Here is a 24,435-nt window from a genome sequence, read left to right on the forward strand (position 1 = left end):
TTTAGATAGATCAGTTCTTCGTTCTAGGTAATAGAGTTTTCGTCCTTTAAGAACAAAGGAAGTCCTTTTCCAGTCAATTTGGAGGATCCCTTTCTTATTATCAGAAGTAAAAGGAGTTTCATTTTTTTTGGTGCACAACATCTTTGTCTCTTTAAACATACAAGTACTCCACCAGTGCTTTTTTGTTTAAAAAAAGGGGGGAGTGGTACTCATATACAAAATTGCACCAATTTCCATCAATTCCTCCCTTAGGATTTGGGACAGCACCCCCAAAGGTCCTGGTACTCAATACTGGTGAGTACCACCACCACAAAAAAAGTCCTGGTCTCCCTAGTGCTCTGCATTTTGGAAACACTTCTTCCAGAAGTCCAGAGGTGTAGGGGCCAAGGGAGGTAATCCCGGTTGGGCCACAGTTTGGTTCCAATTCAGTGGTTGTTGATGTATGCTCTGAGAAGTTGTTGGTTGAACAAATGTACTTTGGCTTGACTGGTTGGTAAACTGGAGTGGGGTCAGAACTGAGCATCAGATCCAAAGTTGTTGGGTCCGGAGTGAAAATCCTTCGTCTGGCTGAGCTCCTCCTCCTCCTCCATCTCTTGTATGGCAGGTATCGGAGGAGGTGAAGGAGTGTTTGACATTGGCAGCACCTCCTCCTCTACTATCAAGGATAGAGTGGAGGAGGGTGAGCGGTAGTATAGCCGAGACGGAGCCAAGGATGGTCTCTTCAGATGCTTCAACTTGGACTTGCTCTTCTTAGCTAACAGTTGCAAGGAGGCACGTTCCTCTCTGTGGGGTGATTTGTGCTTGCTTGTTGTTGATTTGTGTTTGAGTTGCTTGGCCAGTGCTTGAGATGGCTCCGATGATGTTGTTAGAATTGGCAATTTTCTCGGATTCGATTTAGTCTTCGGAACTGACCACTCAGAGTGGTGGTCAGGAGCCTGCTTGGCAGACAGCTTTGCTGCCAGCTTGTCAGAACCTGACAGAATCATTTCCCAGATAGCTGCCTTGAGGCACAAAGTGCAATTGCTATAGGCTTTTGAGGTGAATTGCTGGCAGTGCCAGCAGGCAGAGACATTGTGCGATTCCCCCACGCAAAGAAGGCAAAGCTTGAGTTCGTCCATGTGCAGCATTTTAGTGTTGCACTTCTTTCATTTTTTAAACAGTGCTTTTTGAGACATCATGACTCAAGTACAGAATGGTCAGTCCAAGGTCAAAAGTAGGTACAAGGCAGAGACTATCAAGGGTCAGGCAAGAGAGTAGTTGATATACAGTCCTTAGTCGATACACGGTTATACACAGCTAGAATGAGTGGAAGTAGGAGAGCATACTATGAAGAACCTTCTCCGACGGCTGCAAAGAAGGAACTGAGGGAATCAGGGGCGCTCTGCCTAGCAACACTGCATTTCGTCGGGAAGACCCACGCACATGCGTGTTGTAGGGGCAGAGTGCTCTCTGTCTCTTGAGAGCTTGAAAAATCTGTCTCTGTGCCTGGCCTGCACCTGTGCAGTTCCAATGTGGGACTGCACAGAAACCGAAGATGAACATATAGCTTTTCCTTCATGTAATACTGACACACAATATACTTTTATTTCAATAATATACTGTATTTCTAGTCATATGTACAATAGGATTCTAGCTAGAAGGACTCAAGAGTTGTGTATATAGCAATGCAGCCAGAATAGTTGGGCCCTCCATGCTGTTCAGTTTTGCATCTAGCAGTTGAACTAAACCATCTAATTTTTTTACTGTTACACTTGCAAGACAGTGTTTACTGTGATGAAAAAATACTAGCTATGTTTATTAATGGAAACTGAATGGCTATGTTGGAAGAATATTTCACAGACTTCTGCAAACAGATTAGGAGAGAAAGGAATAATAAATATCCATGCAAATATGATATTTCTCGGTTTAAGACACCTTTTTTTGCATGTCTAACAAATATGTCGTTCTTGAGTGCAAAGAAAAACAAGTTTATTTAGAGGGTTTTTAAGTGCAATACATTAGTTTTTCCTTGCAGCCATGGAGTGCTTTCCCTTGTTTGGTCTGCTTTCAAGCTAGTGCAATCCTAGTTGTTTATCCAGCTGTACAAGTTTTTAGACAACCACTTATGGGCCTGCAACTTTGAACCAGGAAGTAAGTACAGCTGAGAATCCATTGGGAACACCTTGACAGGTAGAATCCAACATGGCTGGTTATGATATACTAAGACCACAATAAAGTTTTAAGGCCAAATGAGGAATGCAATGACAAATTTTGAATTTTGGAAGCAATTTAGCTTCTTATTGTCAGCCTAATTATCATATTTAGAAACTGAAAATTACCAGGATGTGCGTAAGCACAGGTTATGCTTCTCTAGAAAAGATGCATCTTTGGAGATCAAAAGAGTTATGGTTAGGCACAAGAACTGTTTGTCTGAAAGTTCTTTCTGTTTGTGTAAGTTTAAATCTTTTGTAGATTTTTCCTCCCATAAAGGCCACTTTATATAAAGGAAGTTCTATTACAGAAGTCACTTTTATGTAGAATTTGCACCAAGAGTTTTTTGTGATAAATCTGCATTTTGTTAGACGATGAATTACATGTGTGATGTATTAGTTTCTACAACAAAGCAATTACCATGTCAGAAACTGTTGTGTGGCATGTGCCCTAATACAAAGAAGGTAATATAAACAATTTAAGAAATATATACAATGAACAAGTATGATCAATAGTAGAATGACAGCTCAACTGCATAAATTTCTAACAAAATATTTAGAGATACTGATTAAAAAGAACATACATATAATAATGAAAACCTGCTTTAGTTTGAATGCAACTTGTATAGTTACTATTTTAAAACTTTTATTATAATAGAGTAGAAGTGTTGAAGCAAATTATTATCTTGTGGTTCTCATAGTCATGTCAAATCTAGCAGTTCTGTTGCTAAAGCAGTTTGAGAATATACTTCCTGCAACATACAGTGCATTAATAATTAAGTGGAGTTACATCCTTGTAAATCTGTTGAAGTCAATGGTGTAACTCTGCTTGTGACTGCACTGATACTATCTCATAACACAGCTCAATTTGGTTTGCCACATAAATCTAAAAACAAGACTTTCTACCTACCTGTTTACTCTGGCAAATCTGGGTAAAATGAATGCACAAACAGATATAGATTATTTATAATAATGATGTTCACAAATGCAAGTATCACCCCTCCAAGTCTGCTTTGATTTGAATTTACTCCTCATGAAGAGTGAAAAAAGCAATTCTACTGACTGCCCAGATTTCAGTGTGAAGGAAACCAAATTCTGTAATGTGTGTGTTGAAAAACCAGATATAAAATTGGAACTTTTGTGCAAAGGTACATTTGTCTAAATCCAGCAGCTTCCAAAAGACAGCATAACTGTGAGCAAGATTGTAGCAAAATTTTGGAATGATAAGGATTACCAAGGAAATACATGTTGACAATTCTTTGTTTTTAATACTATGTCAGTACCTGACATTAAAAATTATAAAATATATATGCACATTTCCCCCATTTATATTCACGTGTGAATTCAGTCAGCAGACTCAGCATTCTAATTTTTATTTCCTGCTTAGCACCATCCATTACATCTACACCGTATGGAGAACTTGTACAGAGTTGCTAGCAAAGTTCTCAGGATTTTAAGAGTTGATAAAACAGCTCATTTCTAACAAAACACCTTCTTTCAATGAAATTCTCTTAATAAAGAGCACATCAGTGATACAGAATAGATGTCTGCTGACTTCTAAGGCTGGCAAGATTTATAACTTTTTGTCTGAATACATTCTCTGCTCACTTCACTCTAGAAAGAAAGAAAAAGTTAGCCCTGATGGAAATGATGGTTTTGTTCCCTTTTACTACTTTTCTTATACACATTGTCAGGTAACTGAACAACTGCCTTATGTATTAAAGCACACTGTACAATTACTCTTAACAAGTTTGAATCAATACATTTAACAACACATCAGTATATAAAGGCCAAGGAGAGAACCTTGGATTTTTACAAGTCTTTCAAGTTAATTCAAATAAATAAGCAGTTTCATTTATCTTCCTATTTTTGCACTTGGTTTTCTTTAGTTTCCTTTTCTTATTCAATTTCTTTTGCCAAGAAGACCATCAATGTGTCATCATTTTAACACAAGGCAAGACGCACTGGATTCTCCAAGTTAGCTTTAAGGCTTTCCAGAAATTTTGAAGCAAGTTCATCATCCACCATTCGGCCATCGCTCGACAGAGTCACTGTCATGAGTTGGTGTTGCTGAAGTTTCTCATTCCCTTCTTCATCAACCACAATCCCAAGTTCCATTCGAGTGCGCCCCACAGCTAAGATACAGGCTTGAGGAGGGTTTATAACTGCAATGAAGCTGCTAATGCCAAACATGCCAAGATTTGAAATGCTGGGGTGGGGGTGGGGAGAAGAAAAAAGAGAGAGGGAAGGGTACGTATAAACAAGGCACTCGCAGGGAAAAAATCTAGGAAACTGCAATGGATTAATTCAAATACAGCAAAGACTAACAACGACATAATGTGATAATGATATAGTGACAAGCTAATAAGATAACTATTCTGATTTACAAATTTTGCTTAACATCCTGTGACCCAATGTTCAAAATTACTGAAATTGAAATACAAAATAAATAGTTAAAATTACTGAAAATAACATACAAAAGAAATACAATTCTCACCATTCCTAGCTCTATGTTAAGATGGACAAATGGAATTTATTTATTAAAATTATTATATGCTGTCTCTCCATGGCTGTTCAGCACAATAAAATCCAATAAACATAAACCAAAATTTTTTTTTGGATTAATCCCCAAACCAACCAGGCTAGCTAAAAAAAAACAGATTAAAACTAACTTCAGAACACCAGTAGCTCTAAAACTACTGTTGCCTCTCCCCACCCCTTTCTATCATTTTTTTCTAACCCCTTCCCTGGCACCTTCACTCCTTTTCCTCTTCAACATTTTTCCTTATTGCTGCTAAATTTTCTGGTTGTTACAAGGTGTAGTTTTTTGGTTAAGAAAACTATATTGGAACAAGAAAAATAATTATAAGAAATACAAGACTGATTTACATATTCTGTTGTTTTCCTTCATATCCCAGCAAATTCCTTATGATTTAAGACTCCTCAAGTTCTTATTGTCAGAGATCACTAGTGGTGGAAAATGCTGTCAAGTCACAGCTGTCTTATGGTAATCCTGTAAGGGTCTCAAGGCAAAAGACGTTCAGAGGTGGTTTGACATTATCTGCTTCTGTATAGCAACCCTGGTCTGTCTTGGTGGTCTCCCATCCAATTATTAACCAGAGCCAACACTGATTAGCTTCCAAGAGCTGATAAAATAGGTCTACCCTGGGCCATCCAGGTCAGTCAGACATGTCTACATCATCTAAAATAAACTAACATACTTAAACAAGTACCTGGGGTGTCTGGATGATCTCAGGCACATCTGAACACAGACTGTTAACTTGCGGGAGGGGCGAAGAGCACAAATAGCAGCTTGAGTGCTACCTAGACATGCAGCTCTTTAATGGCTGCCCAGTGTCCTGATCCTTCACACTGCAGAGCAGTTTTTCAAGCCCCCGCCCCAGCACCTCACTTGACTTTTTAAAAGCACACAGAACGAATTTTTAATTAACCAGATCAACATGCAAGAATTCTAGGGAAGTGATAAAAAATTGGGACAGTCTGTCTGAAACATTGGAGGGATGCAGGCTGGATTCAGAGGAAGTTTGCCTCTCATTTGAGGAATAAAATCAGGAAAAAGCAAAGCTCATCCCCACATCAGAAAAAATCACAGCAACCTCCACTGGCAGATAAGCAGTAACCAGAGTTCAACTGCTCTACTTGCTCATCTAACAGTACTCTGGGGCTCAAATATTTAATTGCGCAAGCCATCATTGCACACAGTAATTGTGTGGGATGAGGTAAGTCATTAAAAAAGATTTAAAATACCTGAAAGACCCTCCTTGGTATTCTTCTGGTAGCAATTTTCCATCTCTTGCTTTCTTTGCTAGGGCCTAAGTAAAACCCAAAGTATATAATAAATAAGCGTAATTTTCATCAAAATGGAAGAAAATGCATTAATAAAATTGTGTTTTAAAATATTTTGCTCGTACAATTATTTCCATCAGACAGCTGTTCTCATAAATGATCAGTCATCAAGAGATTCAGCCAGCTGTTAAAATTTGTGACAGCAGAAAAACAGTGTTTCATACCTGTAACTGTTGTTCATCTAGGTCTTCCGTGCAGTAACACATGGGACTGCGCACGCGCAGGCCTGCCGATCTCGGAGATTTTTACAGCTCTGAGCCACTAGGGGGTGCCCCCGCCGCTCACTGCGCATGCGTGGCCGCTTTTCCCGCCGAAAACGGCTCCTAAGAGGCGGGTGCCCCCGACGTACCCTCGGATCCTCTTTTGCCGCCGACTGCAAGGTAAGTACCAAGAGAATTAGCGGGGAAGGAGAGAGGGTATGTGTTACTGCACGGAAGACCTAGATGAACAACAGTTACAGGTATGAAACACTGTTTTTCATCGGCGGTCTTCCTGTGCAGTCCCACATGGGAGATTCCAAAGCTTAAATACCTGGGTGGTAGGCAGAGGCACATCAGGACAGGAAGATTGATTGCAGCACAGCTGTTCCAACTGCTGTCTCCTTCCTATCCAGGACGTCCAAAGCGTAATGCCTCACAAACGTATCCGCAGACGCCCACATCACCGCTTTACAGATATCCTGCATCGGGACCCCTCTGAGCAGGGCAGCCGAAGATGCTTGAGACCTAGTGGAGTGAGCATGTATCTCCAACGGACAAGGTAAGTTAGCACATTTGTAACTCAATGAAATAGCTTGCACTACCCAACGGGCCAAAGTTTGAGAATTAGCTCTCATACCCTTCCTGGGGCCCGCAAAACAAACAAAAAGATGAGAGTCCCTCTGGAAAGGCTTTATCCTATCCAAATAAAAAAGGAGAGCCCTCCGCACATCCAAGGTATGAAGGGATCGCTCCGCTTCGGGGGAAAAATCCTTAAAAAATACAGGCAAAACAATTTCCTGCGCCAAATGAAATTTTGATACCACTTTGGGCAAAAACTCAATCTTAGTCTAAAGGACTACCTTATCTGGGTGAATACTTAAGTAAGGAGGGTCACAACATAGAGCCGCCAGCTCACCCACCCTCCTGGCAGAGGTGATAGCAACCAAAAAGACTACCTTAAAGGAAAGTAGACCCAGAGGGCATGTAGCCAAAGGCTCAAATGGTTTGGAAAGGAGTCTTGTCAACACCAGGGGTAGGGACCACTGCGGAACTAACACACGAACCGAAGGAAACAAATTATTGAGCCCTTTCAAAAATAATTTAGACGTGTAATGGGAAAAACCAGTCTTTTTATTGATAGGAGGGTGAAAGGCTGAGATAGCAGCCAAATACACCTTAACAGAAGAATTAGCTAAGCCAGACTGCTTAAGACCCCACAAAAATTCCAGAATCTCAGAGAGGGAGGAAAAAACAGGATCAACCTCTATGTCTCTGCATCAGTCAGAAAATTTATTCAATTTCAGGGAATATGACTGTTGAGTTGAAAGATGACGGGCATTTTGGAGGACATGCATCACAGCCGTGGAAAATCCTCGTTCTGAAGAATCAGCCACGCCGTCAGTTTGAGTGAATGTACTCTGTGATGTAGGACCCCTCGAAACGACAGGAGATCCGGACGATCCGGGAACCGATACATCCCCTTGTGAAGTCTCAGAATGGCATGGAACCACGGTTGTCTCGGCCAATATGGGGTAACTAAAATGGCCGACGTCTTGTCCACCTGTATCTTGGAAACTACCCTGGTTAACAAGGGAAATGGGGGAAATATGTAGAAAAGGGGGCCTGACCAAGTTAACTGAAACGCGTCCCCAAGAGACTCGAGGCCGACGCCTCCTCTGGAATAGTACTGGGGAGTCTTGCAGTTCTCTTCTGAAGCGAAGAGGTCTAGTTCTGGGGCACCCCACTCTGTAAAGACAGGACGTAAATGTTTGTCGTGAAGAGACCACTCATGAGTGTCCCCCTCCAACCTGCTAAGGCGGTCAGCTGTGACATTGTCCATGCCCGGAATATGAACAGCTATCAGCCAGACCAAATGGTCAATGGCCCAAGTCCAAATTTTTAAAGCCTCTGTACATAACACGTTAGACAACGTGCCTCCCTGTTTATTCAAATAAAACATAGTCGTGGTATTATCTGTCAAGATTTGTACTGTCTTATTGCAAACCAGATCTGAAAAGGCCAGTAACGCATAATAAACTGCCCGTAACTCAAGAAGATTAATATGCTCTTCACCCTCAGACTCATCCCACAAACCATGGGTGAAAAGTCCCTGGCAGTGAGCGCCCCATCCCAAATTAGAGGCGTCAGTAGTGACTGTAATATCAGGCTGTCTGTACCCAAAGGCCACCCCTCCCCAAAAGGTTAAGGTCCTGCAACCACCAATCTAGAGAGGAAAGGACCTTACGGGGAACACTCAATTTCTTTCGTTGGGAGTCCCTTTCAGGGCGAAAGGCCTTTGAAAACCAAAGCTGAAGTGGCCTCATACGTGGCCTAGCTAGAGAAACCACAGTTGCGCAAGAGGCCATATATCCTAACAAAACTTGGATAAGTCTGGCAGGTTGGAACCTACACCTCTTAAACTTTCTGACAAGGGCCTTAATCTTAAGAGCCCTCTCCTGGGGTAGGAAACCAAAGTTTCGATCACCATCAAGGACAGCCCCTATAAATTGGATGACCCTAGTCGGGGTGAGTTTGGATTTCTTTTGATTCACAAAGAGGCCCAGCCTCAGGCAGGTAGCCAATGTGATCGAGATTTGAGAGGAAACATCATCCTCCGAATGGCCAACTAAGAGCCAGTCATCAAGGTACGGAAAAATGCAGCAGCCCTGTGTCCTAAGGAAGGCTATTACTAATGCCACACACTTAGTAAACACCCTAGGGGCTGTAGATAACCCGAAGGGGAGAACATGGTACTGCAAAACCCTGGAACCGTAGGTAAAACGGAGGAATTTCCTATATTCAGGAAAAAGAGAGATATGGAAGTAGGCATCTTTGAGATCCAATACTCCAAACCAAGAATTGGGGGGCAGAAGAGACAACACTAACTGCAATGTGGTCATCTTAAATTTCTGAACCCTGATGGACCTATTCAGCTTTCGGAGATCCAGGATGGGGCGAAGACCGCCATCCTTCTTCTCGACCACAAAAAGGTTAGAGTAGAAACCTAGGGGATGAGAAGAAGGAGACACTTCTTCAATAGCCCCCTTAGTTAATAAAGCAGACAGCTCCGAAACCACTCCAGGTTGTGGGGACTGAGACTAAAAATTAGGGCACGAGAGACCGGGCCACTGAACAAACTCAATTTTATAACCATTTTTAACTATATCCAAAACCCAAGCATCCGATGTAATCGTACACCATTCAGCAAAAAAGACAGCTAGCCTGTCCCCAAAATGAGGATCAGGGCCCTGTAACTGTCAAAACTGTTTCTGAGTCTGCCCAGAGTCCTTGGGCTGATGTTGATTATTGTTATGCCTGTTCTTGACACCTTGCCTCCTCCTCTGGAAAGAGGGCTGTGGGGTCTGATACGGACGCTGCTGTTGGGAGCCGTAAGCATAATACGGATGATAACGTTGCTGCCGATACCTAGAGTAGGGCTTGTATTGCGGGCGACCAGACTGTTGTTGGTGACACACTCCGTAGGAATGGACCGTCAGCCTATCCTTACGTTTTTTGGACAAGTATTCATCCGTCTTGTCAGAAAACAAATGTTGCCCGTCAAACGGGAGATCTTCCACCTTGGATCGTGTTTCGGGAGGTAGAGCTGTTGTTCTAAGCCACGCGAACCTTCTCAAGACTAGAGCAGAAAGGAGAGCTCTGGCAGAGGTATCCGCCATGTTCCTACTGACAGTAATCTGGTGTCTCGATAACCGGACAGCTTCCTCCTGTATCGCTCTGAGGAAGATTCTTTGGTCCTCAGTAAGTTGAGGGACAAAGGTGGCCACCTTTGTCCATAGAAGTAGCTGATAAGTGGACATCATGGCTGCAAAGTTAGCAATTTTAATGCCAAAGGCCGAAAAAGCGTAGACCTTCCTAGCTAGGGAATCAATTTTTCTACTGTCCTTGTCAGAAGGCACCGACAGAGACCCCTGTTTAGGCTTCGCTTGCATATCCTCAGTAACAAGGGAAGAAGGAGGTAGGTGAAGGGACAAGAACTGACAATGCTCATCCTTCACTCGATACAAGTTCTCAACCTTCTTATTAGTTGCAGGGGTAGAAGCTGGTTTCAAATTGAGACCATCCAGGAGCTCAACGAAGCCTTCAATCATGGGGAAGGCAATGGTCGGCGTGGACCCGGAGTACATGTGTTTTAGGATCTTATCCTTGGAGCGTGGTTCCGAGGAGACCACGTCTATCTCAAGGGCCTTAGCCATCCTCTGAAGTAACTCACTGTAGGCACGAAAGTCCTCCGTGGGAGATGCTTCCTCCGAAGGGCCAATCGCCTGGTCAGGAGAATCAGAGGGTGGAGAATCGTAGGACCTAGCAGCAGTGAGGTGCTCATCATATTCCACATCAGAAGGAATCGGGGATCGATTGAAACCCTCCATGGACACCTCCTGGAACGAAGGAGAGCGGGAGCGTCGACTCCGATGAGACTCGGAACCATAAGAGGTTTCCCTGTATCGACGTCTGTACGAATACGGGCTATACCTGTCCGAACAATGAGATGGACGGCCCCTAGAAGAACGTGAAGACCAGGAGTCACGGGAAGGTGAACGGTGGACCCCGGACGGGGTTAATGATCTATCCAGCATAATGACGTCAGACTCACGGGATCTACGGGACGCAGGGGTTCTCCGCGGAGAAGAAGCATCCCCGGATCCGACGACTCGATTTTTCGGAGAAATGTCGGGTTGGTGCGTACCCTCAGATTGTGGGGTAATTACACTTTCCAGCACCTGTCTGTCGGACTTGGACGTGTGCTTTCTCTTCCTCTTCTTCTTCTTGTCTGAGGAAGAGGGAGGGATCGGATCCAAAGGTATACGTTCCAACACCGATCCACTTCAAGGAGTCATCGGTTCCGAAGGAGCAGTAAGACACTCCTTCCTGAGGGAGACTTCAGTGCTGGAACCAGCCGGTTCCACAGCAGGTCTCGACTCCAACGTCGGATCCGACGGGGCGGGAACCGTCAAGAGTCGAAGGGCTCCGAACCACACGCGTCGGGCTCGGAGGCCTGGAAACAGTGGAAGCCGGGGATTGGCGGGAGCGTGGAGATTTCTCCGACGACTTCGAAGCCGGAGTGGATGATTTTTTTGCCGCTGGCGACTTGCCCTTTGAAACAGTGTTGGTCACCGCCATAGCTCGATGCCACAAATAAGCCTGGAGCCTCCCCAAACGTTCTGCCCTGGCCTTCGAAGTGAAGGTGCAGCAGTACTTACAAGCCTGTGGATTGTGTTTCTCCCAGGCAGTACAGGCACTCAGCATGACCATCCGACTTGGTCATTTTTCGGTCACAAGTCGAACACCTCTTGAATAAGGCCTTGTCCGACATCTTCGTAACAAAAAACACTTTCAACAGAGCCAGAAGAACCTCTTCAGTCGGCGACAAAAGAGGAACTGAAGGGTACGTCGGGGGCGCCCCGCCTCTTAGGAGCCGTTTTCGGCGGGAAAAGCGGCCGCGCATGCGCAATGAGCGGCGGGGGCGCCCCCTAGTGGCTCAGAGCTGTAAAAATGTCCGAGATCGGCAGGTCTGCGCGTGCACAGTCCCATGTGGGACTGCACAGGAAGACCGTTGATGAACTTCAAGTTATATCTTCTGGGAACAGGCTTATATTCCCACACTGGAAGTTGGATCACTCTGGATCTTTCATGGCAATTTCTCAGTTAGCTTGGCTCTCAAAATCCCATTGTGAGCTGTAAATTGCCTTAGTCAACAATTCTTCCTTATGGATGGACAGCTTGTTTCATCTTCAACAACTAGCCATGCTTACAGCAAGAAGACGTGCCAAAAAGAAGAAATACTATGACCATTATTTTTCTGCAAATATTGCTTGATTCTGAAGGATCTATGAAAAAGATGTATCCAGCATGCCCCCCTCTATGGTCTTGGTTTTTTAGTGTTTCAGAAACAACACTTCATAGTCCAAGACATACTTGATATGAGCGAAAAATAATTTACTTTAAAAAAAATCTGTTTATTAGTAAATATTAAAAGGAAACAACTTATTCTTGATCAAAACTGTTACAAATGACCACATTCACACTGTAATTGCTAGGAAATATCACCCAACTGTTTTTATACCAGCCACCTGAGAAAGATGTGTAAGCAAGCACTGTTACACAAGCAAGAGCCTATGGGTGGAAATAACAATGTCAAATAATTGCTTCTGAAAAGAAAACCATAATTTTTTGTGATTTCATGAGGCATACCCAGACACATGAAACCTTCATAAATTCCATCACTGCATCTAAAACGCTTTAAAAATGAAATATTCACAGACAGTTCATAAAAAGGATTCACATTTATTGTAACTGAAGAGTTATAAAAGCCACTCAAGTGCCTGTTACTAAGGAGTTATTTCACTGTGCACTGGATACAACAAGTTATATGTTTTGTCCCATGATGAAAAGTGATGTAAAAGAAAGAGATCACAAAGCAGGCAATCACAGATAAAGCTGGCCTTTTTATTAGCTGATTTGAATCCATTTGTGACTGCTTAAGTGGCTTATAAATTAAAGTAAAAGCAAAGCTAGTTTGGTGTGGAGAGCCAGTTTGGTGTAATGGTTAAGAGTGGCAGGACTCTAATCTGGAGAACTGGGTTTGATTTCCCACTTCTCCGCTTAAAGCCAGCTGGGTGGCCTTGGGTCAGTCACAGCTTCTTGGAGCTCTCTCAGCCCCACCCATCTCACAGGGTGATTGTTGTGGGGATAATAACATATTTTGTAAACCACTTTGAGTGAATGTTAAGTTGTCCTGAAGGGTGGTATATGTTGTTGTTATATTTAATAGATTAATCATATTCCTGATTATAATAAGGTTTTGTGATTTGTTTACTGCCTTTTATGCTTATTCAAAACATATTTTAATTTTTAAAAAGTCTTCACACATTCTAAATCATTCCTAATATCCCTTAGATATTACACTGACAAATACATGAAATATAACTTTTAAGTCAGCTTTGATGCTGCACTTTGACTAGTGGAACTAAAAAATATTAATAAAAACTATGGATTAGTGACAGGTCTGCAATTCAGATCATTGCTTACAAGCAAATACTTAAATATTTATTTGTAGAGATGTTTACATTAAAATCACCCTGACCTAGATAGCCCAGGTGAACCTGATCTCATCAGATCTCAGAAGCTAAGGAGGGTCAGCCTTGGTTAGTAATTGGATAGGAGGATTCCAGCAAAGACAAGGGTTGCAGAAGCAAGCAATGGCAACCACTTCTGAAAATCCATGAAAATCCCAGCAGGGTTCGCCATAAGTCAACTCTGACTTGAGGGCACTCTCTGCCCCCACAGTAAAATCAGTTTAACATACTCAGAATCCTTGTATTTAAAGTTCTCCATGGACTTTAATGGTCCATTACATCCCTAACTGTGACCATCACCTCTCCAGCTCCACAAGTTCAACTGTTTGAGGATCACTTGTTTCACTTGACTATCCCCCTTCCTCTCTTGCTGCTTCTTATCCCCCTCAGCACATCTGTGTGTCAACACTTCCCTTATTACCTTCAAATAACTTTGCTTTTTAAAGCCATAAATGGCTTGGATGCCAAGTACCTTAGGGGCCATCTATCTGTATTGTCTAACCCAGAACTTGAGATGTGCACATGGGGTTGGCTGTCTGGGACCCGAGGGAGGGGGTTCTCTGCTGCCACCCCACTCCTCAATATGCCAGCTTTTGCTGGCATATTGATGTTTGTATACTCAGTTCAACGCTGATAAAGATAACTAATTGTAAACTAAATTCATGGTGACATAGACAAGAACAGATTTATTAAGTTACTTATTTGTATCTAATGACTCTTCTCACTGTTATGGACCTTCACGGATGTACTGCAATGATGATGAGGGGAAAGGGACAAGGGAGCTTCCCCTCCCATCCTCACTGCAGCCCACCAACTCAGGTGGCTATTACTGCACACAGGTTCTGCAGCCCCAGAAATCAACTCTCCTGGAGTCAGAAGGGACTGCTGAGGGGAAGAGAAATTAAGGAAGATCCGTGATTCTTGCAAGAGAGTGGTTTGTTGGATCTAACCCATAGTCTAATACCATACTTCTCTCTGATAAGGCAACAACACACAGGATCTAGTAGAGGAATTCTAGTGCGTAAGGAATTAGGTCACGGCAAAACTGAGAGCGGTAATACATGTCTATGTTCAACAACCAATATTAGTCTTGATAAGAGGATTAAGATATTTTACTACACATGCGTGCACAAATCCCTCCATCAAGATCACCTCCTCCTACATACTATATATGAAAAAATCTTATGAGCAAGAGAAATATCTATACTACCTAATACTTGGATTGAAAAAAATCCAAATAATTTTATTCTCTTTGGTGTCATCTGTGGAATGAGAACAAGCACAAATTATTCCTGACAAGGAGAGCCCTTGCTTTTATGAAACTCCTTGACATACAGGTTTTGTGGAGCTATTGTTTTTAGCCTTTAAAGAAATATGAATGTGTGCAAAACAAACATACTCTTCAAGAGATCAAAATATTAACCTGGGTTGTTTTGTCCCATCACACCTCATCTACTGGTTGCAAAATAATCTTTTGCAGCAGCTAGATAATAAACATAAATATTTCATTTCATTGTAGCCATCTATATTCCATGTGAGGAATTTAGTAACAGGTGGTTCAACCATTTAAAGACAATTTGCCAGTAATTATACTGTCATCATTTCAAACTGTCTATATGGATGACTATACAAGAAAGCACCTGGGCAGGACTCTACCATGTCAAATATTCAGCAGCTCCTTCAAAAAAGAAAATAAAAATACAAAGAGCAAAATGCTTTTAAAATAGTAAGCAAAATACACAATAATGAGAAAACCTAGAACTTGCCAAAAAGGGGTATTATTTTCCTTTGAGAATTAGTATTATCCTCTTTTTTTGGATGACAATGGCACTAAAAATTAATCTCTCTCTTAGGAACTTTAAATAAACATAGGGCAGAAACGAAATGTATTTGTTGACTTTAATCGCAATTAAAATCCCTGAATTCTTGCCAGGAAACAAAGTAAGATACCGTAATTCCTGTGGAATGGGACATTATCCCAGATGTTTCATATCCAGCAGAGAAGCAGCTTGAATGTATCCTGAAGAAATTATGTGGAAGTTTTTTTGAGGCACACCATACACTTGGTTGCAATTCTACGTGCTTACTATTCTACTCATAAAGATTACCATGTATGTGGTGGTCTACCTTTGCAGAAGAAGCAATTTCCTGAACTCCTTTAGCTGCAGCATCTTTTATGATCGGTGTAATGAGACCTCGGTCTGTTGCCACAGCAATAGAGATGTCTATAGATTGCAGCTGCTGGGGCCCCTCTCCATTCCAGGTCACATTCACATCTGGCATTTGCTGGAAGAAGAAAACAGAAGGAGATGCAGCTGTTAAAAAAATAACGGTGCAACCAACTACTTAAGTATACGGAAAACCCTTTAGAATTTATGGTGAGATAGGCATTCACATCTGCGGAAAGGTTTAGTTTAAGCAAGAGAAGGTTAATAACAATGACAAAAGATTTGCCATGCCATCTATGAATTGATTTATCTTATTAGCTTGTATCCAAGCATGCCTATTTCATCACAAAGCATAAATGTACATTGTAGTCATGGAAATTATACAGCTGGGGACAGTCAGAAGGACTAGTTTCTATATAGTTGCTGAGCTGTTGGTGAATTATTAACAGAATCCAAATCCCTTCCGATATCAACCCCCACGTTTGGATATCTAGGAAACAAGAATTGTGAGAGCCTACTCCAATTATAAGGAGATGTATCTGGATTTTCTGCCCACACTTTGATTACAGCAGAAAAATAATGCTGAATATTAAAAAGGGTGGAAACCCACAATATATCTATGTTAATTATCTGCCTAGAAGAATTAAACTTTTGACAAATGTGAAGTTTCTTAATTTTGAATCTGACATTTTAAAATTAGATTGAAATATGGCTCAAATATAGTTTTAATAAGTCTTAGGGCAATTATGGTAATTATCAACTTTCTAAATTCAACATTATTTAGTTTTTGTTAACTCTCTTAAATACAAATAGCATCCATAACTAAGGAATGATGTAAAATATTCCAAAACCCATACTTTTTTTTCTTGCAAGGAAGCAGAAGTATCACCAAGTCACAATTGCCTCACAGAGACCCCTGCATAACTCCCAAGCCCCGATGAGCTCGGGCTCAAGTGGGCAGATCAGATTGTAAAGAAGAACAGGCTATCAAGTTTCAACCAACTCATGGCAACCCCTTCTACACAGCATTCCAGCGATGAGATGAGCAGAAGTGGCTTGCCATTGCCTCCCTCCACATAGCAACACCAATATTTCTTGTCAGCCTCCCATCTAAATACTGACTGTGGATGACCCTGCGTAGCTCCCAAGCCCTGATGAGCTCTGGCCAAACCAGGCTAATCAGTCTGCTGTTTTCTTGCAAACAAATAGAATAATTTGCATTTTTTGACTTGGACATTGACTTGGATCCTAATGAGTACACATGTGTTGGTTGTGAGACCCCCTGCCCCCAGCTGTCTGAGTCTTCTAAAATGCTGCTTCTGGAAGTTGACTGAGTCACACGGACAAAAGAAGCCGGGCAGCTGGGGTGGGACTATGGTAAAGTGGGGGAACTAGATGGCACTGCTCCTGTGCCAAGAGAAATTCTTGCATCATCATTGTTGTCGTCGTAATGGAACAGGAAGGGGGAACAATTAATCTCCTTTCCCCTCCTCATTGCAACTCCCTGAGCTCCATGCCTTTTTGTCCATGTATACTCTGCAGGTCTCCAGCATCAGCATTTTGGAAAACTCAACATCATATTCTTCTAGACTGGCTATTTGAGTTGGAGGATCTGCTTTACAGTGGTTCTACTATCTCACTGGTATGGGCACTATGCTTCAGATGTCACAAGGATTCATCTTGTCTTGTATCGTTTATTTATAAAAAGCCACTGGGACACATTGTCTAGGGGTCTGGAGTGCCATGTGTGGCATCCTTACAATATCCTGTGTTTTTCTTTATTTGCCTCTGAATCAGGAGCAGATGAAGGGTATTTGATCTTGTAAATATCTATCAGTATCACTGGCTGAATGTGGCCAAACTTTTTGCATAAGGAGAAATGTTGCTCTTCTGTCACACAGGAACAACAAGGAAGGGTTACATCAGTGCTTAGTTCTCTTGGCCCTTTTTTACATGTACAGGGCAATGCCAAACGCCACTTTGGGATGAGGAAGCAATTTTCTCCAAGCCTGTTTGGTCAGGGATCCTGGAGGTTGTTTTGCCATCTTCTGGACATAGAACAGGGGTCACTGGGGGTGTGGAGGGAGGTAGTTGTGAATTTCCTGCATTGTGCAGGGGGTTTGACTAGATGACCCTGGAGGTTCCTTACAACTCTATGATTCTATAATTAGCTCACAAAAAACTAACTAAATTATTTTTTTGCTGCAATGTATAGGTGAATTTTTACAGGGATCTCTAAATATCATACCCATGGGACTTTTAAAATTTGTGAATGTATAAATAAAATAAATCATCACTCGTGATTTTTATGACGAACACTTCCAAACTTGTTAGAACTTTTTATTTTACTGTACAGCAATTTTAGATGCCGAAAGATTTTTCTGCAGAGCGTATCATAGCATGTTGGTAAAGAGTCTGCCATCTGCACTGAGTGAGTGGGTTTATAAAAATATGGCCAAATATTAAGATTTAATGCAACACAACAGTTATAATCCTCCATAAATAAAGCAACCAGAGCATATACAGCTGATTTAGAAGTGATTAGGGAGTCCTATCCTTAATGTATCAGCTTCGTTGTTATAATTGTACATCTGCACACTGAAGCATTATACTGATGTTATTACCTGGAAAAAAATCAGACTCCCAAAGAAAACAGGAATAGAATACCAGACAGATAAAAATGTAATATGTATGAACTAAAGCTCAGCAAAATGAATGCCATAGGAACTTATGTAGTATTGGTAATTTCAGTGAGATAGATTCTGTATATCACGAATGAAGCAAGTTTGTGGCAGATTTCAAACCTCGATCCTAGGCAACAGGAAAAGAATACAATTTTAATTTGCTGGCATTTGTTGAGCCACCTTTGAAAACAGTCCAAAATGTGGTAGCCAGGCTATTCAACAAAACAGATCACAAAAAACAGGAAAGCCTTCCTCTAACAAGTTACAGAACAAAAAGGAGCCAAAGGGCTCGAGGAAGTGCACCAAACAAGACACCGGAATATGAACCGTGCAAATTATATTACCAATAAATAGACAAGTGCTACATAAATCATAACATGTGATTCTGAAAAGTTCGCACAGATAAGTTCAAGGCAGTCCCAACATTAAAATTGTTATGGATGATGCTTTGGGGAACAATTTTGTCAGCCAAAACTTACATCGAGACTTGTTGAACCGTGATCCACGAATCCCGGTCTTCTACTGTCTCCCCAAAATCCATAAGAACATCTACCCACCCCCCAGACGACCTATAGTGTCGGCCTCCAACTCGATCTTAGAGCCTCTGGACATTTATTTGGATCGCATTTTACAACCATTTGTCGTACAGACGAAGTCATACATTAAAGACACGACTGCTCTCATTAATTTCGTAGAATCTTTAACCTTACCTAATGACACCTTCCTGCTTACCATGGATGTGCAGTCCTTATATACCTCTATACCACATCCCGAAGCCAGGCAAATCATTGGGGATGTCCTAGATAGGAGGTCCTCTAGACTTCCACCTACCCATTTTTTGCTTGACCTCTTGGATTTGATTATGGAACGCGACTACTTCCGTTTTGGGTCTCAGTTCTATTATCAAGTAAAAGGAGTAGCCATGGGCTGCTCCGCGGCACCCAGCATAGCGATTCTGTATATGGCTAATTTAGAAGACCAATATATTCATGATGAAACATCTAACCCCTTTTTTGATCAAATAATTTGCATAAGGCGGTACATTGATGACATTCTTGTGATCATGAGGAGTGCCAAGTATGTTGGAAATTTCATGCGTTGGATCAATATCCTAGATCCTAACATCAAGTTTACTTATCAGGGGAGTTTACAGCATGTTACATTCCTTGATGTTGTTATTTACAAGAACACTCCCACTTCACTTGGTGTGCGACCTCACCGAAAGGCAACAGAGCGGCTATTTTTCCCATCACCGCTCTGCCTTAAAGTGAAATATACCCTATGGGCAATTTTTAAGGATCAGAAGGAACGCCACAAAATACACGGACTACCTCATGGAAGCAAAAAATATGAGCTTGGCCTTTAGATCATGGGGCTATCCTGAGCAGGTAATTGAACAAGCCAAGCTAAGGGCTGAGCCAATTTCCCGAAGAGATTTACTAACATACAAGGCGCGTAAAACCCGCACAGATGGTGGGATCACGTGCGCTTTAGATTTCTCCCCCCTTTCAGGGAAAATTTCAGAGATCATTAGGAGAAATTGGCACATCTTATTAGATATCCCAGGGTGCGCAGTTCCCCCACAGATTGGGTTTAGAAAAACTAAGAGCCTGAAAGATGTATTAGTACATTCAGATTTCAAAGATCGGGGCGCCGTTAGCAATGTACCACGGGGTCATTTCCCGTGTGGCCATTGCAATGTATGCCCACTGACTGTAGATCTTAAAACCATCACCCACCCTATTTCAGGCATTCCCTTGTTCTCTAGAGGGTTCTCTACTTGCTCCACTTCCAACGTGGTATATATCTTATTCAATGCAAATGCAATTTGCTATATGTGGGCTGCACTTCGCAGCTGGTCCGCCTCAGAATCCAGGAGCACCTTTCGAAAATAAGAACTGGTAATCAAGATGCTCCTCTCACCCAGCACTTTGGGGTTTACCATAAAAATGAAAAAGAACTAAATTTCTCGGTCTTGGAAATAGTAGATAAGCCAGGTTATGCAAATCGCTTTTTATTACAGGCAGAGGCAAGATGGATTTTTCGCCTTCAGACTATGTGTCCTCGCAGTCTCAATAATGAACTGGAATATTCTTCTTTTCTATGAGACTTTAGTATAGCTCTCCGTAAGATTTTTTTATATACAAATTTATATATAAAATTTTGGGCGAAGCACACTGAGCCATTTACAACACCCCTAATAGGGAGGACAATGCTTTTAAGGGATACAGATTTTTAAACAGAATGAATTTGTTTATAAACCAAATGAAATCGAGTTGAATGAATTTTGAATTTTTAAATAGTATGAATTATTTACTAAAGTTTATAATTATTTATTCTTGCTATTTATATCACTGTTATTCATTACTACTGTTCTTATGCATTTATTCACTTATTTATATATGTATTTCCCCCTGTTGGTCTATATACTGTATATAACATCTTGTGCAAATTTCACTACTCTGTATTTTTATTACTATTAATACCAAATAGTGAATGTAGCGATGGTTTTACATAGTCCCTAAGTAATGTCTTTACTAAGGGCTGCATTCTAAAAATTAGTGGTGCCTTTAACTGGCCAATGATTTCTATTGGTCACTGTATATAACTAGGGAAGGGAAGGTATTCCTCCCCTCCCAGGCATTGGATGACGTTTCCCTACAGACTTGGATTTGGCGTTTGAATTTAATGGGCGGCAACTGCAAGTAGGTTGTCCTGGGCAGAAAAATCTTTGTATAAATTTTGTGTATAAATTATTGTATAACTTACTGTAATTGGGGTGCTTTGTAGCTTACTGTACTGCGGTTTATTTGTAGATAGAATGGCCTGAGGAAAGAGAAATTCTCTGAAACGGGTGAAGAAAGGAGGCCGGCACGGCTCGTTGCCTAATTTATTGACCTTGGAAACCACCGACGGCGTTGCTACTACCATTCGCTAGCATTTTGGCGTTCTGCAACCATTTGGCAGCACAATTTTGTGTTGGGACTACCTTGAACTTATCTGTGAGAACTTTTCAGAATCACATGTTATGATTTATGTAGCACTTGTCTATTTAATAATTCACACATTTCATATTCCGGTGTCTTGTTTGGTGCACTTCCTCGAGCCCTTCGGCTCCCTTTTGTTATGTAGCCAGGCTATTGTCAGACTCTAATTACAAGGATTGTATCAGGCCTGTGCTAAAAGATCTGCACTGCTTACTCGTCTGTTTCTTGCACAGTTCAAAGTGCTGGTTCTTACCTTTAAGGCCCTAAAAGGCTTGGGCCAGTGTGCCTGAGGACTATCTTCTCCCGTACTATCCAATATTGCCTCTCAAGCCCTTCCTTCTGTGCCCCCAACCTTCAGAGGTTAGGTGCATGGTGACTAGAAACAGGGCGTTTTCTGTAGTGGCATCTTGCCTCTGGAACACCCTCCCCCTTGAAGCTCACTTGGCATCTACTTTACTTTCTTCTAGGTGCCAGGAAAAAACACATCTCTTACCCAGGCTTTTAATTAAGGGGTTTATCTTACTAGCTCTTTAAATGGTTAGCTTCTATTTTATGGAAAGTTGTAATGTTCACTGAGTGTTTGTAATGGTTTGGTTTTAATGGCTTATTTTTATATTGTGATATTACTTTAATTGCAAGTCACCTTAAGCAGGACTCTGAAGAGGCAGCATAGATATGTCCTTGTGTCAGGAGGGAGAGGTGCCACCCCCCAGACTCACCTGACCCGCTCCTCTGAGACTCACTGGATGACACCGGGCCAGTAGAGTGAAGGTAAACAATACATTGGTTGCCAGCCCAGGTGGCGCAGTACCTCGACTCCCAGCTGAGGTGGTGGAAGCCCCGGCAGCCCGCCACTCAGAGGGATCAGAGGGAGGCCTGGCCGCTGCTGAAACCCACCTCTCAGCTGGGTTGGGGGAGGCCCTGGCTGCCACTGCTGTTCAACTCCCAGCTGAGGCAGGAGAAGCCATGGCAGCCTGCCTCTCAGCTGGGTTGGGGGAAGGCCCAGTTGCAGTGAAGCGGGAAGGAGGTGCCTAAGGCCCCACCACGGCAGTGCAGGAAAGAGGCACCAGAGGGCCTGGAGTACAGGCTGGTCCCGTATGGCGCGGCACACTGGGGTGGAGGCTGAGCCCTACCCCTGGGTGGAGGCCAGCCAGCCCCACCCTGCAGGGCAATTGCGGAGGTGTGGGGAGGGGCCAGGGGCTGGGCCAAAATCAGGGATAAGCTCAAAGGAGTGTCATGTCTGTGCCTCATCCATGCCACTACTTAACGCTGACCTGTTGTTCCTAAACCAATGCTGACCTGTTGTTCCTGAACCAATGTTAACCTGTTGTTCCTGAACCAATGTCTCATGCTATAACTTGATGTCATATTGCCAATGCCATAACTGCTCCCTTTCACAGGCTTATTGAAGCTGCAGGTGCCTTATCTAATGGACTGTAGAAACTTTCAGTGCTTCTGACCTTGTGTACTGCTCACTCCCATGCACTGCTATGTCTCAACTTTGATCTCTTGCTTTCTCAGTGTCTCGACTTGATTGTACAAATATGTGAGATGTCCTCAGGATGAGTTTGCGCCAAACATCCTGTTTTACTGTTGGGAGGGGCACGCCATGGCCATTTGAGGGGCAGGAAGAGCCGGAGGAGGCGGCTCCGGCCTTCCCCACCACCCCGCAGGCTCGAGTGGCAGCAGGGCAGAGGCAGAGGAGCTGGCCCGGAGCCACCGCAAGGTAGGTGGGGGGAAGGTGGGTGGGGTTGATGTTTAAAGGGCCCCGCCGCTGCCTGCAAGCAGTGGCAGGGCCCTTTAAACAAGCCCCGAAGCTTTCCGAAGAATTTCCGAATGCTTCGGAAAGCTTTGCTTTGGTATTCTGAAGCGGGGCCAGCCCTGCTTTAGGAATACTGACGCTTTCCGAATCGGTCCGCTTCGGGTATCTTTACCTTAAGCGAAACCCGAATAGCACAGCCCTAGTCTCAACTTTGATCTCTTGCTTTCTCAGTGTCTCGACTTGATAGTACAAATATGTGAGACGTCCTCAGGATGAGTTCGCACCAAACGTCCTGTTTTACGATTGGGAGGGGAACAGAGCAAACGTGTGTGTTAAGAGAAAGGATTTTCCCACAGGTTACCATTCCTGTCAACCTGTTCTTACTGCTTAGATGCTTACCTTACTTCTGATTAATTCTATGGACATATCTGTGGAAATGATCTGATTTCTGAATAAAGCCATTTAACCAAGAGCCTGGATTTCTTGTTGCAATGGTCCAGGGATCTATCTGCCATAGCCTGGCATCCATAGTCTGTCAAGGAGAGCAATGTCCTTCACAAGGGAGGGGGCAGGACAGCCACAGATAGGGTGAAGTCTTGGGGAAGGGCTGCGAGTCTCCCCCAGAGAGGCTATATAAGGACACATTCTAGGGTGGCCGATGAGGAGTAGTTGGGAGTAGAGACGAGTGTGAAGGAGAGAGAGCATGACAAGAACAACAAAAGGGTGGATTGGAGCTGTACTACCCCAATGAGGCAGGAGAGGGAACCAGGGTGTTGCTAACCCCTCTCCTCCCCTCAGTTCTGAGGCCAACCCTGTGCCCTTACTAGTGCGAGAGCCAACCTGGAGGACCAGCCCCCCCCCAGGCTCTGATGACCGCGGAGGGGAGCCTGACATCTAAATAAATAAATAAATGTTGACATCATAATCAACTAATGATATTATGTACTTGCAACAGAGTCTCATAAACATTTGCTGTGTAGGAGCTTCTTTAAAAGGAATCCATATGCTTAAAACTACTGCTGCAATAACCACCTAAGATTAAACACTTTAAGTTATCAGAAAACTGGGCAGTTATGCTTGCTTTGTTAACATCCACAAAGGGATACCGCATGGGTAAAGACTATATACATCTTCTAATCAGATTTAGCACATAGGACAACCAGAGAAGTAGTAGAAAATATGTAACAAGGGACTAAGAATCTCCTTTCACATATACCATGACTTCAGAAGTGTAGTGAATATATGAACTACTTTTGTGCTCTTTGAACAGAATTGAAAACGCTTATTTTCAATTAAGGTAAGATCTAACTTGTAACACCATCTGTTGCCATGGAAATATATAACCTACAATTTATTATTAACAGCTACTTACTTTGAGGGTAACTGCTGTTGCTTTGATAAGGAAGTCATTTACTGATACTTTAATGTTATCTGGGAGGAGAAAAAGAAAAGTTAAAATGTGTCGTTTTAGATAAATTTCTATT

At 42.5% G+C, this 24,435-nt stretch overlaps 1 protein-coding gene across 6 annotated transcripts in view; it reads right to left on the bottom strand.

Moving 5' to 3' along the window:
• Positions 1–2,618: 2,618 nt before the first annotated feature.
• PDHX (pyruvate dehydrogenase complex component X) overlaps positions 2,619–24,435 on the bottom strand; it is an 80,501-nt gene continuing 58,684 nt past the window's right edge. For 2 of the 6 annotated variants that reach the window (XM_054971169.1, XM_054971168.1), the window contains 4 exons: positions 24,324–24,382; positions 15,478–15,636; positions 5,958–6,022; positions 2,619–4,398 (listed from right to left, as the gene is read on the bottom strand). In XM_054971169.1, coding sequence (XP_054827144.1) covers positions 4,134–4,398; positions 5,958–6,022; positions 15,478–15,636; positions 24,324–24,382 — 548 coding nt within the window. In that variant the 3' untranslated portion in view covers positions 2,619–4,133. The other 4 variants (XM_054971170.1, XR_008596516.1, XM_054971171.1 and 1 more) reach the window with 4 other exon arrangements.

This window comes from Eublepharis macularius, chromosome 2, assembly GCF_028583425.1.
Source record: "Eublepharis macularius isolate TG4126 chromosome 2, MPM_Emac_v1.0, whole genome shotgun sequence".
Lineage (NCBI taxonomy): Eukaryota > Metazoa > Chordata > Lepidosauria > Squamata > Eublepharidae > Eublepharis > Eublepharis macularius.